Source organism: Oryctolagus cuniculus, chromosome 9, assembly GCF_051225735.1.
Source record: "Oryctolagus cuniculus isolate XC-2025 breed Fujian yellow rabbit chromosome 9, ASM5122573v1, whole genome shotgun sequence".
In the NCBI taxonomy this organism is placed as follows: domain Eukaryota; kingdom Metazoa; phylum Chordata; class Mammalia; order Lagomorpha; family Leporidae; genus Oryctolagus; species Oryctolagus cuniculus.
Window position 1 is genome coordinate 32,896,852 of NC_142875.1, and position 24,242 is coordinate 32,921,093.

Consider the following 24,242-nt stretch of genomic DNA (forward strand, 5'->3'; position numbering starts at 1 on the left):
GCAGTGAAGAAAATGGGAAAATCTTACTTGTATAAGCAAAACTCCAATGAAAAGCAACATTATTTAGTTTTTTAAAATTTATTTATTTTATTTGAAAGGTAGAATTAGAGAGAATCTTCCATCTGCTGGCTCACTCCCCAAAAGACCACAACAGCCAGAGCTGGGCTGATCCAAAGCCAGGAGCCAGAATTTCTTCCGGCTCTCCCACATAGGTGCAGGGACCTAAGGACTTGGGCCATCTTCCACTGCTTTCCCAGATACATTAGCAGGGAGTTGGATTGGAAGTGGAGCAGCTGGGACTTGAACCGGCACCCATTTGGGATGACAGTGCTGGCCCCAAAAAGCAGGTGTATGTGTGATTTTATGGTTTAGGTCATACTTAAATAGCTGATTTCGGAGTATTGCTTATTATTAAATAGCTTTAAAATGAAAAAGTTGTGCAAAATATAAAATTTTTTTCTGTTAAGAAAAAATATAATTTCTTACATCTAAGACTTTTTTATAATAGAGTATAATTTTCTAAGTAATGCATATTTTATTGCAGAAAGAGATCTGGTAAAACCTAAATATGACCTGGATAGAACAGATCCATTAGAAAATAATTATACTCCAGTCTCTTCGGTACCTAATATTTCATCTGGCCACTATCCTGTACCTACTTTGAGCAGCACTATTACAGTAATTGCTCCTACTCATCATGGTAACAACACTACCGAAAGCTGGTCTGAATTTCATGAAGATCAGGTGGACCATAACTCTTATGTAAGACCACCGATGCCAAAGAAACGTTGTAGAGACTATGATGGTAAGTCTTTGAGTATTTTTTTTTTAAGATTTATTTATTTATTTGAAAGAGTTACACAGAGGAGAAGCAGAGAGAGAGAGAGAGAGGTCTTCCATCTGCTGGTTCACTCCCTAATTGGCCGCAACAGCTAGAGCTGTGCCGATCCAAAGCCAGGAGCCAAGAGCTTCTTCCAGGTCTCCCATGCAGGTGCAGGGGCCCAAGGACTTGGGCCATCTTCTACTGCTTTCCCAGGCCATAGCAGAGAGCTGGATTGGAAGTGGAGCAGTCGGGTCTTGAACCAGCGCCCATGTGGGGTGCTGGTACGCCAAGCCAGGGCGTCAACCGGCTGCACCACAGCACCAGCCCCCACGTGGAGTATTAAAGTAATACACCTGTCTGCATTCTGTAACTTTAGGTTGTACACAGTAACTCAAAGACTGGAAATAGTGGGAAATTTCACTGAAACTTTGATTAGTCTGTACTGATAGTTATCAATTTAAAGCTACTGTTTATTTGCATCTGAGTCCTAATATATTGTTGGAGCTCACTAAATGAGTAAATATTCTATCAGGGAGGGAATCTGCTTTTTTTTTTTTTTTTTTTTTTTGACAGGCAGAGTGGACAGTGAGAGAGAGAGAGACAGAAAGGTCTTCCTTTTCCGTTGGGTCACCCCCTAATGGCCGCTGTGGCTGGTGCTGCGGCCGGTGCACCACGCTGATCTGAAGCCAGGAGCCAAGTGCTTCTCCTGGTCTCCCATGAGGGTGCAGGGCCCAAGCACTTGGGCCATCCTCCACTGCACTCCCGGGCCACAGCAGAGAGCTGGAATGGAAGAGAAGCAACCGGAACAGAATCTGGCGCCCCGATCGGGACTAGAACCTGGTGTGCCTGCGCCACAGGCGGAGGATTAGCCTATGTAGCCGCGGCACCGGCCGGGAATCTGCTTCTTAAACATTATTGATAAAACTCATTTTTTAGAAATGATTACTTGAATGTAAGGGTCTCCAAGTGTAAACATCACCAATATTAGGATTTTTTGAAAGAATTGAATACTTTTTTTTAAAAGATTTTATTTGAAAGATTTACAGAAAGGAGGAGACAGAGAAAGAGATTTTCCATCTGCTGGTTCACTCCCCAAATAGCTGCAATGGCCAGGGCTGGACCAAGCTGAAAGTGTGAGCCAGGAGCTTCATCCAAGTTTCCCACATAGGTGTAGGGACCCAAACACTTTGGCTATTTTCTACTGCTTTCCCAAGGCACATTAGAAAGGAGCTGGCTTGGAAGTAGAACAGCCTTGACTTGAAGCAGGGCCCATATGGGATGCTGGCACTGCAGACTGTGGTTTATCTTAGCCTGCTACACCACATTACGGGCTCCTGAATTGAAGACTTGAAGATATGCTGTAAAAGTTTTATAAGTAATGGGAGATTTAAATGAAAGGTAATGTCTCTTAAGACAGAGATTATATATTTTTTATCATCTTCCTAGCTAGATACTCTTTAGTTTGGTGATATATTGTTTTCATGTGTATATTAGATATAATATTACTTGATGAATATTTATATTACAGAAAATGAGCAAGTATCCCTTGTGAAATAGTTAAGTATGTGTTTCCCTAATATATTTTAATCTTTATATTTTAAGCACCTTTTGTTAACTTAAAATTTATATTTCTAGTGCTTTTTACATTTGTTTGTAATTTTTTCTTTGCTCACAGAAAAGGGTTTTTGTATGAGAGGAGACATGTGCCCTTTTGATCATGGAAGTGACCCAGTAGTTGTAGAAGATGTGAATCTTCCTGGTATGCTGCCTTTTCCAGCACAGCCTCCTGTTGTTGAAGGACCACCTCCTCCTGGACTCCCCCCACCCCCACCAATTCTTACACCCCCACCTGTGAATCTTAGACCGCCAGTGCCACCTCCTGGTCCATTACCACCCAGTCTTCCACCTGTCACAGGTAAGTTAATATGTGTGTTTTCTGTATTTATGTATTCATGCATAGTCTTTTTATAAATTTAATAGTTTGATATTTGATTTTGTTACAAGTACCTCAAGTAGTAACATTAATCATTGGTGGAAATTATAAGCAACATACTGCATTGGGAGTATGCCTCCACTTTTCAGCTTATGCCAGACCTATTACTGTGGTTTAGATTGGCCCTATGAGTTATGAATGTTACTGATAAATCCTGGCTGTTGAGAATCACTTATAGCTTAAGGAAAACCTATTTTTGAACACATTAAAATGAGATTTTACCTTTGAAATTAATTTAGTCATAATTAATTTGGTTGATGTTTGGATATATTATGTATTGATAATAAGAATATCATGTTTGGATATATAATAACTCATTTTATTTGTTTGCTTTCAGATGATATTTCTTATTCTTTGGTTTTGACAGGACCACCACCTCCACTTCCTCCTTTGCAACCATCTGGCATGGATGCTCCCCCAAATTCTGCGACCAGTTCTGTTCCTACTGTAGTAACAACTGGCATTCATCATCAAACTCCTCCAGCTCCACCCTCTCTTTTTACTGCAGGTGCAGTTTTGCCCTCACTATATTGATAATACAATACAGGTTTAGATGAAGAATTTAAAAATGTCTAGATAGTGAATTGGTCTATCAGAAGTATTTTCCTTACTAAAATTATATAGCATATAATATAAACATGGTGAATATACTATAAATAAATTCCCAGTTATGGTTTTTTAAAAAATGTAATTTTTATTCTTATGACATTAAGTTTTAATACATATAAAATGTGTTGGCTATGTGTAAGTTATATGGTTTGCTTTTTCTGTTATCAGTATTAAAAATTACCAAGTGGAGTTTTATAATGTTTTTTAATTGCAGTTTTTGTATTACCAGATACATATGACACAGATGGCTACAATCCTGAAGCACCAAGTATAACAAATACTTCCAGACCTATGTATAGACACAGAGTGCATGCACAGAGGCCTAACTTAATAGGACTAACATCAGGGGATATGGATTTGCCACCCAGAGGTACTTTGAACATCTTTTCTCATAGAGTCTTTGTTGTGTAATACATAGTGATAATTTTTATACTGCATACATATATCACGTACTTCTTTTGTGAGCTGATTTAAAAATATATTCTTCATTAATAACATGGTTTTTGTGTATCAAATAACTTATTTAGCAACCCATTTAAATTGAGGATTGTCTATGTTATTATTGCTATCTCTCCCTCGCCCCTCCTGCCCTCCCCCCTTATGTTCTGATGCATTCTCTATTTGAGTTCCAGAGTCACTGTCCTGTATTGTGACACATAAACAGTTTCTAAAAGTGTTTGTTATATAATTATTATACATTTCTAATAGCCTGTAGATGGCCTTGATTTAAGTTTGTCATGATGTTAGACCTTTATGTCTACTAATTTTAAACCTTTATGGGGAATTACCCTTATTAAACAAATGAAAATAGTGTAGACATTTGATGACTTGGTATTATTACTAATTTAAAAGTGACCCAGAGACTTCATAATTCTTTTCAGGATTTCTAAGGAAGAGGAGAACTTGGTAGATACTGGCATGATTCAATATATTTATTTATTTATTTTTGACAGGCAGATTTAGATAGAGAGAAACAGAGAGAAAGGTCTTCCTTCCGTTGGTTCATTCCCCCAAATGGCCGCTACGGCTGGCACTCTGCGCCGATCCGAATCCAGGAGCCAGGTGCTTCCTCCTGGTCTTCCATGTGGATGCAGGGCCCAAACTCTTAGGCCATCCTCCACTGCCTTCCTGGGCCACAGCAGAGAGCTGGAATGGAAGAGAAGCAACCGGGACAGAATCCGGTGCCCCAACTGGGACTAGAACCTGGGGTGCCGGCGCTGCAGGCGGAGGATTAGCCAAGTGAGCTGTGGCGCTGGCCATGATTCAATATAGACAAAAGGATTTCAATATTTTTCCATTAATAATCATCAAAACCAGTGTTCTCAATTTTAAGCAGAAAAACATTTGACAATTTAATAAAAGAACATTGAGAACAAAACTCATAAACTACCAAGACATATTTGTTGGTAATATACCAGGAAGAACTTGCTCTGTGGTTTTAATATTGCTCCATCATAAATAAATATCGGTGATAGGGAATCTGAGTGAAGTAATACAAATGAATTGGATCAAACCCATCTCAGTTACTAGAGGAACAGGATATTACTATCTTTCTTAGTAAACTTTCAGATACAGAACGTACTAAAAGTAAAGCAGGATTTTAGATGGCTTAGAGTTTCTAAGAGGGCCAGTGAACCAGACTTGGGAGGCATTTGTAGGAGCAAAAGTCTTGTTGTAGAACTGTAGTGAAGGTACTACTGGACAAGGAAAGTGCCACTTAGCACTATATTTTGTGACCAATGCTAAATGCAGGATGTTTCCACTTGATTGGCTTTGGAAATGTGGAATAAGTCAGCATAATTGGAGAGGGGGTAGACAAACTGTAGGCACCCTGTGATAATTTGTAGAAACTAAAAGAACTTTGTGACTGGAATAGAAGAAGTAAGGGATGTGAAAGAGGTAAGAGGCCAATTAAAGATATTTAAAGAATTCTATAATAGAAATTTTAGTATCTAAACTCAGACAAAAAGAGTGGGAAGTGATAAGGCAGGTGTTGTAGTGCAACAGGTTAAGCTACTGCTTGGGATGCTCACATCTCATATCAGAATGCCTCTGCTTTCAATCCAGTTTCCTGCTGACATACACCCTGGGAGGCAACAGATGATGTTTCAAAGTACTTGGGTCCCTGTTACCCAGGTAGGAGACCCTAATGGAGTTCCTGGCTCCTGGCTTAGTACTGGCCCAGCCATGACTGTTGCAGGAAGTGAACCTGTTTGAGAAGTGAACCAGTAGATGGAAGATCAGATCTCCCCCTCCCCGACTCAGCCCCATTGCCCTCTCCATTGGTTTCCCTTTCACATAAAATAATAAATAAGCAAGTGTGAATTCAAAGATTTAAATTTAGTGGAAGGAATTGACAGTAGTTAATTGTGGAGATTAGAGTAAGGGAATGAGTGAAATTAGATATGAGAATTCTGCCCTGGATAATTAGGCATATCATAATATCATTCATTAGAAACAATAGATTTGATAGGAAGATAAATTTGGATGTGTTTGTTTTGTCCATGGGACATTTTTTAAAAAATATTTATTTACTTATTTTAAAGAGTTACACAGAGAGAGGAGAGCCAGAGAGAGAGAGAGAGATCTTCCATCTGCTGCTTTACTCCCCAATTGGCCGCAACGGCGAGAACTGCGCCGATCTGAAGCCAGGAGCCAGGAGCTTCTTCCAGGTCTCCCACGTGGGTGCAGGGGCCCAAGGACTTGGGCCATCTTTTGCTTTCCCAGGCCATAGCAGAGAGCTGGATCGGAAGTGGAGCAGCCGTGACTAGAACCGGTGCCCATATGGGACACTGGCACTTCAGGCCAGGGCATTAACCCAGTGCATCACAGCAGTGTGCAGGGGCCCCTTCAGGGGACATTTGAGTAAAAATGTTAGGTGGGAGATAAAATGTGGAAGTTTGAGATCCGTGAAAGGCACTTAACTAGAAAGTACAGATTTTGTAATTGAAATAGGTAGGACTTTCATTCTTTTCCAGTGAGCAGGACTATACTTATTGGACACACTGCGAGGAAGCAGTGGCAAGCAGGTTAGGTAGGGGCTGACTACTGCTGCCAGGACTTTGGTTCTTAATGTTTTCTTCTGTCCTGTTCGTCAGGTAAGGGGAGTTGAAAGAAGCCACAGCAAAGTCTATGGGTGTGACTTACATAGAGTATAAAAGCCTTTCTCCTGGGTGTTTACTATCCTACTGCCCCTTCTCCATTCCTTCCCCCTTATCCTACATCACTGAAAAAGATGAATGAAGCTATGGCAAGTGATAGGAAAGATGGTGTCTTAAAGGTATTGCGTGGAGTAAGATGAGAAAGCTTAAGTATATGAAGGAGCTAACATGGAGGACTGAAAGAATAAAACCAAAAAGCAACAAACACAGAAGGGGAGATTCCTGAAAATTCAGGGAAGATAATATCTAAGGAGAGGAAGGTGATCAGCAGCAACAGATCCCTCTGAGAAGTCAAGTAAGAGAAGTACTGAGAACTTTTCATAGTTTTTTTTTAATATTTATTCATTTGAAAGGCATAGTTACAGAGGCAGATGGAGAGAGGGAGAGAGAGGTCTTTTATCTGCTGGTGCACTCCCCAAATGGCCACAACAGCCGGAGCTGGGCTGATCCGAAGCCAGCAACCTAGAGCTTCTTCCGGGGCTCAAGGACATGGGCCATCTTCCACTGCTTTCCCAGGCCATAGCAGAGAGAGCTGGATCAGAAGTGGAGCAGCTGGGACTCGAACTGGAGCCAGTATGGGATGCCAGCACTACATGCGGTGCCTTTACCCACTACACCGTAGTGCCGGCCCCAATTTTCATAAGTTTGAGTAACAAATTTGAACAGCAGTTTTAATAAAACCAAGTTAAGAGCAGTAATGGGAGCAGCTGGCAACTTTCACAGGATTTGTGAGTGAGTAGGTGGAAAGGAAGCAAAGTTAGCAAGTGTAGGCCTTTCTTAGGAAATGGCTATGGAGGTAGGAGGAGAGAAAATGAGGTAGCTGAAGGAGAAATTGGTTTCATGAGGTTTTCTTTTTTAAAAATGGAATAATTTGAGCTGTAATGTTTAAATATTGATGAGAAACACCTGTGTTGTGGGAAAAGCTGAATATGGAGGAAAGTAGTTAGGTTCCAAAAGGTAAGTTTAATTTGGTACAAAAAAAATTTTTTTTAATTTATTTATTTGAAAGAAATGACAGAGAGAGAGAGAGAGAGTTATCTTCCATCTGCTGGTTTACTCCCCAAATGACTGTAGTGACCAGGATGAAGCCAGGAACCCGGGGCCTCCTGCAAGTCTCCCACATGGGTGCTGGAGCTCTAGGACTTGGGCCAACTTCTGATGCCTTCCCAGGTGCACTAGCAGGGAGCTGGATCAGAAGTGGAGCAGCCAGGAATCCGACTGGCACCCATATGGATGTGGCTCTGCAGATGGTAGCTTAACTTGCTGCACCTCAGCGCTGGCCCCAGTACAAAAACTTTTGAAAACCTTGTGTAAATCTTTTTTCAGAGTAGCATTTTCCATGAACATTTTGGAGACCTCTCATGTTCTTGCATTTAATTTGCTTGCACCAAGAGAAACTTTCGATTCCATTTGCCATGCACTTTTTGAAGTACTCTTATTTGTGTGGGAAAAATCAATTGATGGAGAATCTGGACATAAAAGGCCAGTTAGAAAGATAGACTTAATCAAAAGTAAGAGAAGTTTACACTAGAGATATTTTTAAAATGAGAAAAAATGCATAAAAGATTAGTTGAAGTGATATGGGGAGTATCAGGAATGAAATATGATTGACTATGGTCTTTGAGAAAATCGTGGTAGAATTAATATAAATGTTTAAGAAAGATTAATTTTTTCAAAAAGATGTATTTATCCAAAAGGCAAAGCCACAGAGAGAGGGAGTGGGGTGGGAGAGAGATACCGCATCCACGGCTTCACCTCCCAAAATAGCCACAGTGGTCAGGGCTGTGCCAGGCCAAAGCCAGGAGTCTGGAACTCCACCCAGGTCTCTTGTGTGGGCAGCAGGGCCTCAAGCACCTAGGCCATCCTTTGCTGTACTCCCAGGTGTACCATCAGGGAACTGGATCTGAAGTGGAGCAGCTGGGACCTAACTAGTACCCACGTGAGGTGCCAGAATTGCAGGCAACAGCCTAACCAGCTGCACCACAACACTGGTCTAAATATAAAAACATTTTAATATAAAGGTAATTTGAATATTGTACCTATTGAGTTTTCAGATAGTCGTAGGATTTCCAGAAGAAACTCACTAGAGAAAATCAAGAAGTTAGAAATTTAGACTAGTCTTCAGCAAACATTCCTGGGTGATAAGAAATTGATATGTTCTCCTCCATGGAGATCATAGTTGTAATCATAATAGATTGTGCTGAAATAGATCCTAAATTCTTTTGGTTAAATATAAAACCATATAATTCTGTATAGTTTGAAGTTTGCATGTTTTGAACTTTAAAGTCATCTGGGGAAAACAGGTTAAAATGTTCCATTCTCATCAAATTCTAAGTAAATATAAATTGTTGAAACTAGCAATAATTTGTACTTGGATTCCAGTCTTACATATTTTCCTTTTTAAATCTAGTACATTTTCATTATGTTAATATGCTGCTGTTTATATAAGCAGTTCACTTCAGTCTCAACTCTGTTAGTGATTCTGAAAGGTTATTGGATTGTTACATTTTGAGTCTGTTAGATTGTGTGTTTGATTTCAAAACTGAGTCTCAGGATGATGTATTTGTTGTTTATTTGAATATTTTCATATTTATTTGTGTTGAGTATAATGGCCAATGGGAACAGTGACACGTGCTTTACTCCAAAGAAGTGATCTGCAGAATCACATTTTGATTTGACATGTGAGAATTATTGATTCTTCTTTACAGTTAAATGTGAGATGAAAGAATGTATTTGAAATAGTTTGAAAATCCCTTAGATTGCTGTATTTTAATATACATTTTATTTATTTATTTATTTATTTATTTGAGAGACTGAAAGAGATAGACAGGGAGAAACAGAGAGCTTCCATCTATTGATTCATTCCCCAAATGTCTGCAATGGCTCAGCTGGGCTAAAGCCAGGAGCTGGGAATTCAGTCCATGTCTCACATGTGGGCAGCAGCAACACAATTACTGGAGCCATGCTGTTTCCTGGGATCTGCTAGAGTCAAGAGCTGGAGCCAGGAATTGAACCCAGGTAGACTCTGATATAGGAATCCAGTGTCTCAAGTAGTAGGCCAAATGCCTGCTCTTGAACATAAATTTTTATGTTTGTTCTAAAATGTATATATTTGTACAAAAAACTGGAATTATTCAGTATGACTTTAAGGAAGTAGGTATAATCAACAGAAAATACTAATCTATGGGTTTTTTTCCTTTTGTTTTAAAACAGAAAAACCACCTAATAAAAGCAGTATGAGGATAGTAGTGGATTCAGAATCAAGGAAAAGAACCATTGGTTCTGGGGAGCCTGGAGTTCCTACAAAAAAGACTTGGTTTGACAAGTAAGAGAAAATTGATGAATTTTATTGTGCTCTGATTTTGCAGTTGTTATTGTATTATGACCAGAATACAGTATTTTCTTTCAAAAACTGTGATTCTGTTATGTAGAGAATCACCAACTAAATCTGAAGTTTCTAAAAAATGAAAAATCAAGAAATTAGTTGTCTGGTACTATAAAGGAATTTTCTTGGAAAAATGGTGTGGTGGATGAGGATATAATTTTTCCCCTTTCCACTTTCCTTTTCTCCAGAAAACTTCCTCTTATGTAACTTAGATATGTCATTGAATACAAACTATATCCAGGATGGTCATAAATATCTCATCATTACAAGAAGGAGATGTGGATCAGGTTTGGGAAGAGACTAGCATATAGGCAGTTCCTGTTAGCTAGAAAGGGCTTTTTATGGAGTTTGAAAAGCTGGATAGGCACTGAATTGTCAAGGAAGGGCTTTAGATCAAGTGGTAAGGAATCAGAATGTTGGGTGTTGGTGGTAATGGTGGGGGGTATATGTGATGATATATTTATAAATCTGCTGTGAAGGGAGACTGGGATCACACAGAGCTTTAGTATCTTTTGTAATGGCTAGTTTCTAGTTCTAGATCTGTGATTTAAGTGTCAAATGTATGATCTGTATTTCTAGTAATTCATTTTTTAAGTGGAAAAGAGATTGAGACAGCAATTATTTGCATCAAAGAAAATGCATTTTCAAATTTTACATTTAACCAAAACTTTAAACCCATTTCAGTAAATTAGTTTTTGCAGAAATAGAATAAGGTATTATATGCAAATTGATTGAAATAGGGAAATAGAACCTGTTTTGCTAGGAATGTTAAGTAGGAGCAGATCAAAAATGGAAAGTTAAAATGACATGGCAGGACCCTTGTAAGTTGACTTTGTGAAAGATGTTACTATTTCTAATTTGGAAACTTTGTTCTTTGAGAGAAATTTTAAATTTTCTTTTATCATTTTTTGTAGGGGAGGAGAATTGAACTTGATATTAATTTTGCAAGTAAAACTTTATTCCCTTGTACTTGGTAGAGGTTAAGACTTAAAAATGTATTAATTAACTTGATTTTTGTTTATAGGCCAAATTTTAACAGAACAAACAGCCCAGGCTTCCAGAAGAAGGTTCAGTTTGGAAATGAGAACACCAAACTTGAACTTAGAAAAGTTCCTCCAGAATTAAATAATATCAGTAAACTTAATGAACATTTTAGTCGATTTGGAACCTTGGTTAACCTACAGGTGAGAGCTGTTATCTCTACTTAATTATTTAAAAGGGAACTTAATATAGTAAGGAATATTATGGGAAATTTTTATTTTTTTATTTTTATTTTTTGCTTCAATATATTTTATTTTGATGAAGTTACAAAAGTAGATACAAAATACTTTTTCAAAAAGTACAGTTAACTGGCTTAGAAAAATAGATAAAGCCCCCTAAAAGTTTAAAAATACAACATAAATTTTTATGTAAGGAACATTTAAAAATATTTTAAATGGTAACCAAGACTAACTTATGCAAACTATTTTCAATGCACACCAAATACAGAATGCTGTTCCATAAGTCTATAGCACACTGGTAATCCATTTGGATTTATAGAACACTTGTTGGGAATAGAATCTGATAATGGAGAGAATGTCCAAGTGAATTTCAATGCAGTTGCTTCAATAAAATTACAGTTACCACATCTAATATCACCCCCCAAAGTCCTTTACAGCAATATATCAAACTCAAATGCAAAAACATGAAGATGAGAGGATTACTCTTCTGTTTTGCCAGAAATTTGTTAATAGTATACATTTGGAAAATTGGACTTGAAATGAAACTTTACCTTTTAGGAAAATGTGTTATTTTAATGCTCTTGGCCTTTTGGCTAAGATCAGATATAAAAATGTGTGATTTTAAGTAAGATTTTTTTAAAAGACAGGACTTTGGATTGATTATAATGTTATAAACTTTTTACCTGATAGAGATTGTTGTAAATGATAAATGTTGTAAATTACAAAGTTAAATCATCACACAGGTAAATCTTATTTTTTAGTTTTTAATTTCTCGGTTTTTCAATATCATTGCAACACTATACTTCAGACTTTCTTTTTACCACCTCTATAATGGGAAAGCATTTATTAGGTACTTTCAGGTCCCAAGTACCATATAATCTGTAATTATTGATTTTAATAAAGTTTTTTTTTTTTTTTTAAGATTTTTTTTTTCCCAAAGAGTGACACAGGAGGAGACAGAGAGAAAGATACTTTTCCATCTACTGGTTCATTCCTCAAATGGACACAACAGCTAAGTCTGGACCAGGCAGAAGCCAGGAGCCTGGAACTCAATCCAGGTCTTATACATCCCAGGCATATTATCAGGGAGCTAAATAAGAAGTGGAGCAGGCCAGACTTGAACTGGAGCTTGTAAGGGATGCTGGTGTCACAGGTGCCAGCTTAAAACTGCTGCACCACAAGGCTGGCCCCTGTAATTATTTTACACATATTTCTTTACTCTGTTTGAACATCACTCAATATAAATTACAGTATAATTTATATTTGACTTCCCCTAGAATTAGACTTGGCTTGGTTGTATATAACCTGTGAGGTTTTTTTAGTGATTTAAATTTACATTATGTGATATATTTAAGTATTGAAAATATTATAGTTTGTATGGTATTTTTGTTTTCAAAAATAATTTTATAATCTGATAAAATATCTATAAATTTTAGAGGCTATAATTGGTATTTTAGAAAATTTTGTTTTCTTGCCATTTAGAGAGTCCTATTATAAATGTAATAAAGGAAAAAAAATGAAGCTTCTCTTTGAGTAGAGCAATAGAAGTGTATAAGTTTTTATTCTTTATTAATTTATTTGAAAGGCATAGTTACAGAGAGGGAGAGAGGCAGAGAGAGAGGTCTTCCTGATCTTCCTGGTTCCAGGTAGCTGCAACGGCTAGGGCTGGGTCAGGCTGAAGCCAGGAGCCAGGAGCTTCTTCCAGGTCTCCCAAGTGGGTTCAGGGATCCAAGCTCTTGAGACATCTGCTGCTGCTTTTCCAAGTACATTAGCAGGGAGCTGGATCTGAAATGTAGCAGCTGGGACTTGAACTGGCACCCATATAGGCTTCTGACGTTGCAGGCGGTAGCTTATTCTACTATGCCACAGTACCGGCCTTGGGTGTCTAAAAAATTTAAAGGAATCATTTCTCCTTCAACTCATGATGTCCCACACATTTCCTTACCCATATACAATTAAATTGTTATCTCAATTTCTGTGTCTTCTAGATTTTTTGTTACATATTTTTGTGTCTACCTACACAGGTTTTTATTGGCCCATAATACACATTTTACCTTTTGATTCCTTAATCTTAAATAATCTCTGACTATGTTTTTGAGGGTGTTCAGTTTGATCTACATTTATATCTAGACATAATAAAGTTCTCAGAATATTCTTTTCCTCACACAATTATACTGGTGGTGATGTTAGTTTAAAAAATCTTGCAAAGCAGCCGGCGCCGTGGCTCAATAGGCTAATCCTCCACCTTGCGGCGCCGGCACACCGGGTTCTAGTCCCGGTTGGGGCGCCGGATTCTGTCCCGGTTGCCCCTCTTCCAGGCCAGCTCTCTGCTATGGCCAGGGAGTGCAGTGGAGGATGGCCCAGGTGCTTGGGCCCTGCACCCCATGGGAGACCAGGAAAAGCACCTGGCTCCTGGCTCCTGCCAGGATCAGCGCGGTGCGCCGGCTGCAGCGGCGGCCATTGGAGGGTGAACCAACGGCAAAAAAGGAAGACCTTTCTCTCTGTCTCTCTCTCTCACTGTCCACTCTGCCTGTCAAAAAAAAAAAAAAAAAAAAAAAAAAATCTTGCAAAGCTGAGGTACAAAATATAATATCTCACTATTGTTTCTGTTTGCATTAATTATTAGGTCGATACCGTCTCTTTATTGGTCCTTTTGCTGTATCTGTATACTAACTGCATTATTATTTATAAAGTATATGTTTTTCAAAATCAATTACAAAAAACACATTTACCGCCGGCGCCATGGCTCACTAGGCTAATCCTCCGCCTTGTGGCGCCGGCACACCGGGTTCTAGTCCCGGTTGGGGCGCCGGATTCTGTCCCGGTTGCCCCTCTTCCAGGCCAGCTCTCTGCTGTGGCCAGGGAGTGCAGTGGAGGATGGCCCAAGTGCTTGGGCCCTGCACCCCATGGGAGACCAGGATAAGCACCTGGCTCCTGCCATCGGATCAGCGCGGTGCGCCGGCCGCGGTGGCCATTGGAGGGTGAACCAACGGCAAAGGAAGACCTTTCTCTCTGTCTCTCTCTCTCACTGTCCACTCTGCCTGTCCAAAAAAAAAAAAAATTTACCTGTATTATTATTTATGAAGTATATGTTTTTCAAAATCAACTGAAAAAACACCTTTACCTGTTTATTAATTAAACGTGATGGTCAACTTGATGTTTTTACATTCTAATAATTGTATAATTACTGAAATGCTACCTAAAATCCTCCTTATGATAGTTACTGAATATTTGCTATTTACTCTGTTCTACATGAATTATTTAATTCTCAAAATAACACGACAAAATGAGTACTGTTGTTATTCTCATTTACAGAAGAAGAAACTGAGGCAAGAAAAGTTAAATAACTGATTCATGCTTATGTGGTAATAGCAGACAAAGTTTGAGCCAGGCAGTTGAATCAGACTGTACTCTCAGTCTTTATTATGTATCGCTGCACACCACCAGTGGTGTGCCACACTTTGAAAACATTCTTTTTATTGAAAATAAATTTGATAGGAAAACTCATGATTTATAATTTATTGGTTGTATGTGTCTGTAGGATCATATTCCTTGAATTCCTTTCCTCATATGGCAAATAAGATTGATCCTTTTGTTATGTATGTTCTTAAATTTTCTTGTGCTTCTGCAAATATTGTGAGAATTACAAATCTAGGATATTGTACAAATGGATTTTTCTGTAATTTTTATTTAAAGATAACGCTTTCCAAAATAGCTTACTGCCTTCTCCAGACTACATAATTCTTGGCCATGTCACTCATTGACAGATAGGTATCATTTTTCATAATTAGCATTAAATTAGGGGTGAAAAGAGAACGTTTCAACTTCTTGTATGTAACATGTGCTATCAGCATTCTCTACTGTTAACACAGAGAAGGCTCTTTTTTTGTACTGTGAACAATCCTGTTACTATTTTTCTTTCTGGAGTTAAAGTAAACTGTGACAGTTATCACAATAGAAGGAAATATGAAGATTGTCTCCTCCTGGAAGTGCTAGTATTTAACTTCTTGAGCAGTTTTACTTAAGGAAGCAACAGATTCCATTGGAAAACTCACTCTTCTTAATAATTTAAATCTTAGGTTGCTTATAATGGTGATCCTGAAGGTGCCCTTATCCAATTTGCAACGTATGAAGAAGCAAAGAAAGCAATATCAAGTACAGAAGCAGTGTTAAATAATCGCTTTATTAAGGTTTATTGGCACAGAGAAGGAAGCACTCAACAGTTACAAACTACTTCCCCAAAGGTAAGAGAGAAATTTATGTGAAATTACATACTTAGACAGCTCTTGGCAAAGTGTTTAAGAGCAGAGGCATTGAAATCAAGTATACTTGAGTTTAGACCCTGTCTCTACTACTGTTAATGTTATAGACTTGAGGAAGTTATTTAACTACTCTAGTTAAACCTTTTATTTAATTGTGAAGTTAATTCTTTATTTAGAGAATCATGATGATGTGTGTAAAGCTAACATATGGAACAGTTCTTGTCAAGTCATAGACATTCAGCAAGTGGTAGCTATACTTAGATTCATTCCAGAAATTCAGAATGTGGGTTCATCCTGGAAATTCTTTTTTCCTCTTTCACTTCTCTTTGTTCCTTCCTTGAATCAGTCAGTATACAATAATCCCCCTTTATCCAGAGTTTCAATTTCTGCAGTTTCAGTTACAGTCAGTGGTGGTCCAAAAATACTAAATGAAAAATTCCAGAGATAAACAGTTCATAAGGTTTAAATTGTGTGCTGTTCTGAGTATCACAGTGAACTCTTAGAAGGTCTGATGTGTCCCATTCAGGATGTATATCATCCCTTTGTACAGCTTATCCACATGATGTAGTCTACCTGCTGATTAATGATTTAGTAGCCATCTTGGTTATCAGATTCATTATAATGCTTGTGTTCAAGTAGCCCTTATTTTACTTAATATGGCCTCAACATGCAAGAGCAGTGATACTGGCAATTCGGATATACCAAAAAGAAGCCCAGGTGCTTCCTTTAATTGAAAATGTGGAAGTTTTTGTTTTGTTTTGTTTTAAACATTGATTTATTTGAAAGGCAGAGTCATAGAAAGGCAGAGGCAGAGAGAGAGAGAGAGGGAAAGGTCGTCCATCCACTGGTTCACTCCTCAAATGGCTGCAATGACCAGAACTGTGCCAATCTGAAGCCAGGAGTCTGGAGCTTCTTCTTGGTCTCCCACGTAGGTGCAGGGGCTCAAGCACTTGGGCCATCTTCTGTCACTTTCCCAGGCCATAGCAGGGGACTAGATTGGAAATAGAGCAGCCAGGACTCAAACTGGCACCCATACAGGATGCTGGCACTGTAGGTGGTGGCTTTACCTGCTACGCCAGCCCCAAGGTGGAAGTTCTTAATAAGGATAGAAAAAAATTGTATTCCAGAGTTGCTAAGATTTATAGCAAGAGTGAAGCATAATATGTTCATAGTCCAGTACTATATGAAGTTTGAAACATTCACCAGTGGTTTTAGAATATATCTCCCAAGAATAAGAGAGGAACTACCATATAATGTTCAATTGATTGATTCCTTCTAGAGGTTTATTGTGATAATTTTGTTTTTTGATTGTTTGAAATAATGAAGGGTAGATTTAAATTTTTTTCTTTATAAATGAATGATTTTATTCAAAGAAAATATGTATCCTTGTGTGAACGAAATTGAAAGGCAGTTTCAGCTATAAGTTTCATTTTAAAAAGTTTCTGTACTTGAGTAATTTATTACAAAATACCAGAAGTTTAGTTTAGTTCCTGAACTAATTGGCTTGTTTTGAAATTCTTTGGTTGTTCTGAGGTCATGCAGCCTTTAGTCCAGCAACCCATTCTGCCTGTTGTGAAGCAGTCAGTCAAAGAGCGATTGGGTCCAGTACCTTCAAGTACCGTTGAACCAGCAGAAGCCCAGAGTGCCAGTTCAGAACTTCCTCAGGTATATGGAAGGTTTTACTATTGTTCTTGTCACATATTATGCATTCTCAGTAAACCAATTTTCTGTGGTGATTGATTATAGTTAATTGTATTAATTTGATAGAAATATGATGGTCTTTACATATTTGAACCTCACTTATCAATTATTTTTTTCTTTTTACCATTGCCATAACATTTTCAGTTTCTACTTTTCTTAAAGTATTTGAGTCTTAAATTCTTTGCTGTAATTAATATTTGTTAGATTTCTTTTTACCTTGTGGGAAAAATATATTTTAGCAAAACTAGGTGAAGAATGAAGTTTAATACACTGAATCTTGTTTTCCCATCATCTTTTTACTTAATTAGAATTTTGTTGCAGATATACTTGTGCAGTAGACTGACATGAAAACTTTTGGGATGGGAAGGCATAAAACATCAGGTTACTCATGCTTGATATTACGCTGTTCTAAGTACTTAATGCAACTTTGTTAGAACTTTGCATCACTTATTTCTGATTCTGGGATTCTTTTCTCAAAATGTCACTTCCTCCCTACTTCTTTCCACATAGGAAGAACACAGGTTCTTGTTTCTACACTTTCAGTCTCTGAAATAAAGCTTTCCTTTGTCTCCAGATGGTTCATCATTTGCTGTGTAAAATAATTAGTATGTAGTATCTTACTTAGTTAATAGATGCCACCTTTTTAAAATGGTCTTCCAAGAAGTAAGATGCTGAGATCTTATAAGAATATCCAGAATGTAAATTGATAAGTTATCCTAAAAAAAGATCCTAAACCCTTATATCCTATACATCACCAAATACAGTGTATTTGAGTATAAAGCAAACATACTTTAGCAAAGAATGACATTTTATTTTTAGGCTGTAGAAGCAGGGATTTATTTTAATTACTCAAATCTATTATTCAAAATGAAGATTTTTTTGCTTGTTAACATAGGACCCTAAGAATTTAGGATTCTCTATCAGTGGAAGGGACTTCAACAAACACCAGATTCAGACCTCTTATTTTATATCATACTTTTTCATGCTGGAGTAATATTGCATACTGTTTATTTTTGTTTTTCCACACACATTTTCTGTCTCTTTTAAAAAAGGCCCACATTTCTGTGATTAGTATTAGTATTCCTAGACTCAGAATATATTAATAAAATCAGAATGTTCAAAATCCCAACAGAGATATTTTTGGGAAAACACTGAATATGTCCATTTTAATTTTTTTAGAATGTAACTAAGTTATCTGTGAAGGACAGGTTGGGTTTTGTATCAAAGTCATCTGTTTCAGCAACTGAAAAGGTAAGAAGAATAGCATGATGTGTTTGTCTTGGCTTCATAAATGTTTTCAGGTGGCATCTTAATTTTTAATTTTTTTTCATAGTTCCAAACTTGCTTCTTAATAGTATCTGTATCTCTTATTCCTACCTTTTTGCTTTCCATTTGCTGAAAAAGAAAAATATTTGCTTACCTTTTTTTACATTTTTGCATCAGCATTTTAATACTTGCCTCACTGTATTTTCATGTGCTCCATTCTCTGTTTTTTTTTTTTTTAATTTACTTTTCTTTAGAGATATTGTACATTTTAATTTGAAAATTCTGACAGTCTGTTAGAAAGGACCATGAATTAGAGGAGTTTTACCTGAGTTTGATCCCTGGCTTTTCACTTACTAACTGCATGATGTTGGGCAGTGCTCTTTACTTTTCTGAATCTTTTTACTCATCTATAAAATGGTGATGGTAATTGTCTTGCTCACTGGGGTTTATAAGGAGTAAATAATTTAAAAATATTTTGTAAACTGGAAAGGATAACATAAATGTTTATAATCTCACACTGCTGTTGATACAGTCTGATAATATATTTAATCATTTTTTAAGTGATTGAAGGCATAAATACTGATTATTTTAAGACCGTTTATGGATCTGTCTTATGTTCTTTCTGTGTAGATGTGCTTTTTTTGTTTGTTTGGGTGTTGGTGTATACTATGATCTTTAGTGTTAATTGGGGTATGTGGAATTACAGAATGTTAGAATTAGAAAATCTCCCTCAATTCTACATATTTACTTAAAGGAAAGCAGGACCCAAGTAGTCTTATGAGTTACACTATACATTGTGCATTACTAAGCTAGAACTAGAATCTGGGTCTCCTGTTTCTAGTCCACAGCTCCTAACCATTCTGAAGATTACAATAGAAATTGACTTCACAGATGAACAAAAGATCCAGTGAGATAGCTGACCTGCTGTCTTCATTTGTTCTTTAGTATATTATTTTCCTTACTTACTGTGTTAACCTGGCAATTCTAGGAATTCAAATCTGAATCTTATTCTGTCCATCAAACTCTCCTTTGGGCATCTCGGCATTGACTTCAGGCATAACATGCCTAAAATGAATTCATTATGTCCCATAAAAATTAACTTCTAACTACCAGCTCAGAAAGTGATATGACTACTTTCTAAGCTGTATAATCATTATTTATTTGTTTGTAGTCCACTTCTTTTTCTCTATCACCTTCAGGTCACTGGCCTTTGGATGCAGTGTCTTAGCTGGCATCCTGAAATTCCCCTCCTCTAATTATACTATTGCCATCCTATTCTAAAGTTTACTTTAAATATAGTTCATTGTAGAAGCTTTTAATTTCTCAGCTAAATTACTTTGCTTGATTCACAGCTCATCAATTCCTCAATTATTCTGGTTCTGTTGCTTTTGCTCTAGTCTTTCCTTTTTACCTTAGCAAGTACTTTTCTGCTTAATGTCCCTCGTGCCCTTTCCTTCCCCACCCCACCTTTTTTGCCCCCTCTCCCCTTTTGTCTGCCTAACAGCTCTAACCATTCTATAACAGTTGAAAATCTCTTATCATCTCCCATGAAACCACCAAATTTTTCCATATGATGGCCCCCTCTGATTCTGTGTGATTTAGTCTGTGCTACTGATTGTAGCCATATCAGATATTTATTTTGATTAGATTTATATTCTGATAGTAGTTCAGGAATTAAAGCACTGAAAGATCCGCTATACTTTGTATACTATTGAGCAGTTCTGGAGACATCTAAATATACGATTATGTTTAAGATCTGTTTATGTTAAGATTTGGATTCTAAAATTGAAGTTTATTCTAATTATAACTTTTACAAAATAGTATGTTTGCTGCTTTTATTATTTATTTTTAAAGATGCTTTGAGTACCTTTGGAATAAATGGATATGAATTTGGAATTGATAGTTTAACTTTACTAATGGGGTAACTTCAAAATGTTCATGAAAAATGGAATTAAAACTTTTTTGGTGCAAAAAATTTTGAAATCCATGCATTTTTCTGTAGTATACATTTTCTTTGAACTTTTTGAATATCCCACCTACTGTTTTTGCAGTCTAAAAATTTTGATCTTTTTGCATGATGAAATGTTAACAGCTATACCACAGAACTTTTGAAAAGGAAATTGTGTGGTATAATTGAAAGAACACTATATATCGTGTAGCGACTTCAGCTATTGATTTAGCAGCTTTCATAGTATAAGTAGAGAACAAGTGTTACTTGCTGTTTCATTACATAAAGTACAGTTTTTCTAAAAACTTTACCACCTTATATACACAGATAAAGGATTCTTATGTTTTTTTTCCCTTTCATAACTGTTACTACTTTAAGTTTTCATTTACTAATGTATCAACCTGTCTCAGGATGTTACCTGGGTTATTTTTCTTATAGGAAATAAGGTTTATGTGAAAGTGTTTGTTTTGCTGAAACATGCAGAATCCCATTTGGAAATACAGAGATATGGTTGCTTGGAAAGGCAACTTGCCATGCCTTGAATATGTTCCAAGGAATTGTAGCATCATCTTTTCTATTGGATTTGTCGCTTCCCTCCACTGGTTGTATTATTAATAGGTTTTCATCTTTTCAAAAAAGATTTTTCTTGCTATTCAAACTCTTACTATCCAAAGCTATAACCAAATAGATTTACATAGTGAGCAATATTTATATTCATTGTTTTAATAATTTTATTTTTATATTTTAACAATCTGAAATTAGACTACATACAGTTGCTGGTGTTTATGGTTATAATTGGTGGCCTTTTATTATAGTATGGCTATATAAAATTATATTGTGTTTTATAGACATTGTGATTTAGGCTCAATTAAATATGTTAAGCTGAAGTTCTGTTTTTAGAGAAGAAAGTTCCTGGATAAAACAATGGAATAGGAGACCTTTCTCTCTGTCTCTCTCTCTCACTGTCCACTCTGCCTGTCAAAAACAAAAAACAAAAAAACCAAAAAAAAAAAAACAAAAACAAAACAAAACAACAACAACAACAAAAAAATGGAATAGGAATGCTTCTAGGAATAAAAGTATCTTCTCATTCTTGCCAATACTTTCATTCACTTTGAGCCAGCTCTCTTTAGTTTAATTTCAGATGTTAAAGATACTTTGAAAAAGAATATTTCCTATTCATTGGAGTTGGAGAAATACTAAATTAAACCAATTACATGGATTTTTTACTTCTAATGTTCTTAGTGCTTTTATTTTGATAATAACCATTGAACCTGGAGAGAGGGGTTAGGATATTCATTGTTTCCAACTTATCTGACAATAGAAATCTTTTTTGATCACAGCTTTATGAAACAGAGTCTGTTTTCTGTGTTTCTGCCCTTATAAAGTATATACAAAATGTTTGACATTTCACATGGTAAAATAGCATGAAAGAAATTTTTCTCTAGAGTTACAGAAAATGGTCATTGAAGTAGTACTACAAATTACATCTGTTCATGCTATATTTTAATGATGCAACCATTTTGTATTTTTAGTGATACCTAGCTAGGTAATGGCCCTATCATTGAAAGGAAATTATCAAATTAGGTGCATATCTTGTATTATTTAAGAACTTTTATTTTTAAATTTTTTTTTGTTTTAAATATTTATTTATTTGAAAGTCAGAGTTACACAGAGAGAAGGAGAGGCAGAGAGAAAGAGATCCTCCATCTGCTGGTTCACTCCCTAGATGGCCGCAATGGCCAGAGTTGTGCTGATCTGAAGCTAGGAGCCAGGAGCTTCCTCTGGGTCTCCTATGCAGGTGTAGTGACACAAGGACTTGGGCCATCTTCTGCTTTCCCAGTCCATAAGCAGAAAGGATTAGAAGAGGAGCAGCTAGGACTTGAACCAGTATTCCTATGGGATGCTGGCACCACAGGCAGAGGCTTAGCCTAACATGAAATTAGCTCACCATGAAATTAGTGCTTTGGCAACTCATCACTATTCTAAGAAAGTCAGTCTCTAAATGAAATAAAAATTAACGCATGGTTAAGACACCAGTTGGGACACCCGCATCCTATTTAGGGGTATCTTAGATATGAAACCCAGTTGTGCTTCCCATTCCAGTTTCTTGTTAAAGTAGAGCCTGGGAAGGAACAGGTGATGGTTCAAGAAAGTAGGTCCCTGTCACCCTTGTCGGAGACCTGGATTGAGATCCTGGCTCCTGGTCTTGATCTGGCTTAGTCTCAGGTGTAGCAGATATTTGGTGAATGAACTAGCAAACAGGAACTGTTTATCCCTCTGTCTCCTTCTATGCTTTTCAAATAAATAAATTTCTTAATTAATTTCATGGTGAAAGAGTATGAGTTGGCTTCTAGATTATTACTATGATGTACCCAGATGTTTACAAAAAGTGCAATTTTTCTCATTATTACTCTGCATTTGAGTGGTTACTTCATCCTTTTTTAGGTTATAAACTCCTTTAAGACTTTAGAAACAATGTTTATGCCTCTGAAAAATTACAGTGTTCACACAATCAGTTTCATGTTTAATTTTTATATTTTATAGCATTCGTAGATCTCACTGAAAGGATACATTGGCTGTTTTCTACAAACCAGTTGCTATTCCATGGATTTTAGAATTGCTTTTCTTTTGAAGGAAATAAAGGGAGCCTATAAAATCTTTTATTTTTTAAAAAAAGATTTGTCTATTCATTTGAAAGGCAGAGTTAGAGATAGAAAGAGAGGTCTTCCATCCGCTGACTCACTCCCCAGTTGTCTGCAATGGCCAGAGCCAGGAACCTCCTCTGGGTCTCCCATGCGAGTGCATGGACCCAAGGACTTGGGCCATTCTTCAGTACTTTCCCAAGCCACAGTGGAGAGCTGGATCAGAAGTGGAACAGCCAGGACTCGAACCAGCATCCACATGGGATGCCAGCACTACAGGCGGCTGGCTGCTCCACCTGCTTCGCCAGGGCTGCTTCGCCACGGCACCGCCCCTCCCCCCCCCCCGGGCTTTATTTTAAACTTTCATTTTTTAAAAAATTGATCCTTGTGTAAGAAAGATTGTCTTTTTAACTTACTGTCATTTCACTTTAGTGAAAAAATGTTTATTGAAATTTTTTTCATGTGCCCTGGCACTGTTTATGAACTTAAGATATAGCAATGACCAGAGACAACAGCAAAAATTCCTATCCTTCAGCAGGGCATGGTGCCCCACGGCCTGCACCAGGGAGTCATGTCCCCCCCACAAGGCCTCATGGCCCAGCAGAATTTCATGCTGATGAAGCAACGGGGCTTGGGGGTCTACAGCCAGCCTCCCCACATGCTGTCCCCGCAGGGCTCCCTCATGGGCCCCCCGCCCCAGCAGAACCTCATGGTGTCCCACCCACTGCGGCAGCGCAGCGTGTCTCTGGACAGCCAGATGGGCTACCTCCCGGCGCGCCGGGCGGCATGGCCAACCTGCCCTTCTAGTGGTCCCTGCGAGGGCGGAGCTGGGGCAGGCTTGCAAATATGCTAACCTAAAGAAAACTTCCCCACCATGTGGGGATGGCCTGGGTCCAGGGGTGGGGTGGAGGGGGGGCGGGGGCTTGTGTGGGGGCGTGGCATTTGTGGAGACCAGATGTGCTGGCAGCCTAGAGGGAAGCGGCAGAGCTGGGCAGGTGGGGGTGGGGGGGATTCGGGATTGGGGTTGGTTCCGTTTTGGCCACCAGGACTGCCCCTCCCCAACCCCTAGGCGTCTCCTTTCCCTCTCTCTCTCTCTCTCTCTCTCTCTCTCTCTCTCTCTCTCTGCAAGCCCCGCCCCTATCCCCACCTCCTCCTGCTGAGCTTTGGATCCTTAGGGGAGGGAGGGTCCTTTCTGCTGCTGTCTCCAGTCTTCATTTCTCCACCTCTGG

General features: G+C 37.8%; 1 protein-coding gene across 31 annotated transcripts in view; it reads left to right on the forward strand.

Moving 5' to 3' along the window:
- Positions 1-24,242, forward strand: part of RBM26 (RNA binding motif protein 26) — an 88,821-nt gene that overhangs the window by 30,000 nt on the left and 34,579 nt on the right. For 6 of the 31 annotated variants that reach the window (XM_089303516.1, XM_089303522.1, XM_089303526.1 and 3 more), the window contains exons 6-15: positions 545-805; positions 2,499-2,738; positions 3,154-3,324; positions 3,640-3,795; positions 5,972-6,106; positions 9,800-9,911; positions 10,996-11,155; positions 15,271-15,435; positions 16,987-17,118; positions 18,334-18,405. In XM_089303516.1, coding sequence (XP_089159642.1) covers positions 545-805; positions 2,499-2,738; positions 3,154-3,324; positions 3,640-3,795; positions 5,972-6,106; positions 9,800-9,911; positions 10,996-11,155; positions 15,271-15,435; positions 16,987-17,118; positions 18,334-18,405 — 1,604 coding nt within the window. The remainder of the gene's footprint in view (positions 1-544; positions 806-2,498; positions 2,739-3,153; positions 3,325-3,639; positions 3,796-5,971; positions 6,107-9,799; positions 9,912-10,995; positions 11,156-15,270; positions 15,436-16,986; positions 17,119-18,333; positions 18,406-24,242) is intronic. The other 25 variants (XM_008260083.5, XM_070048401.2, XM_070048400.2 and 22 more) reach the window with 20 other exon arrangements.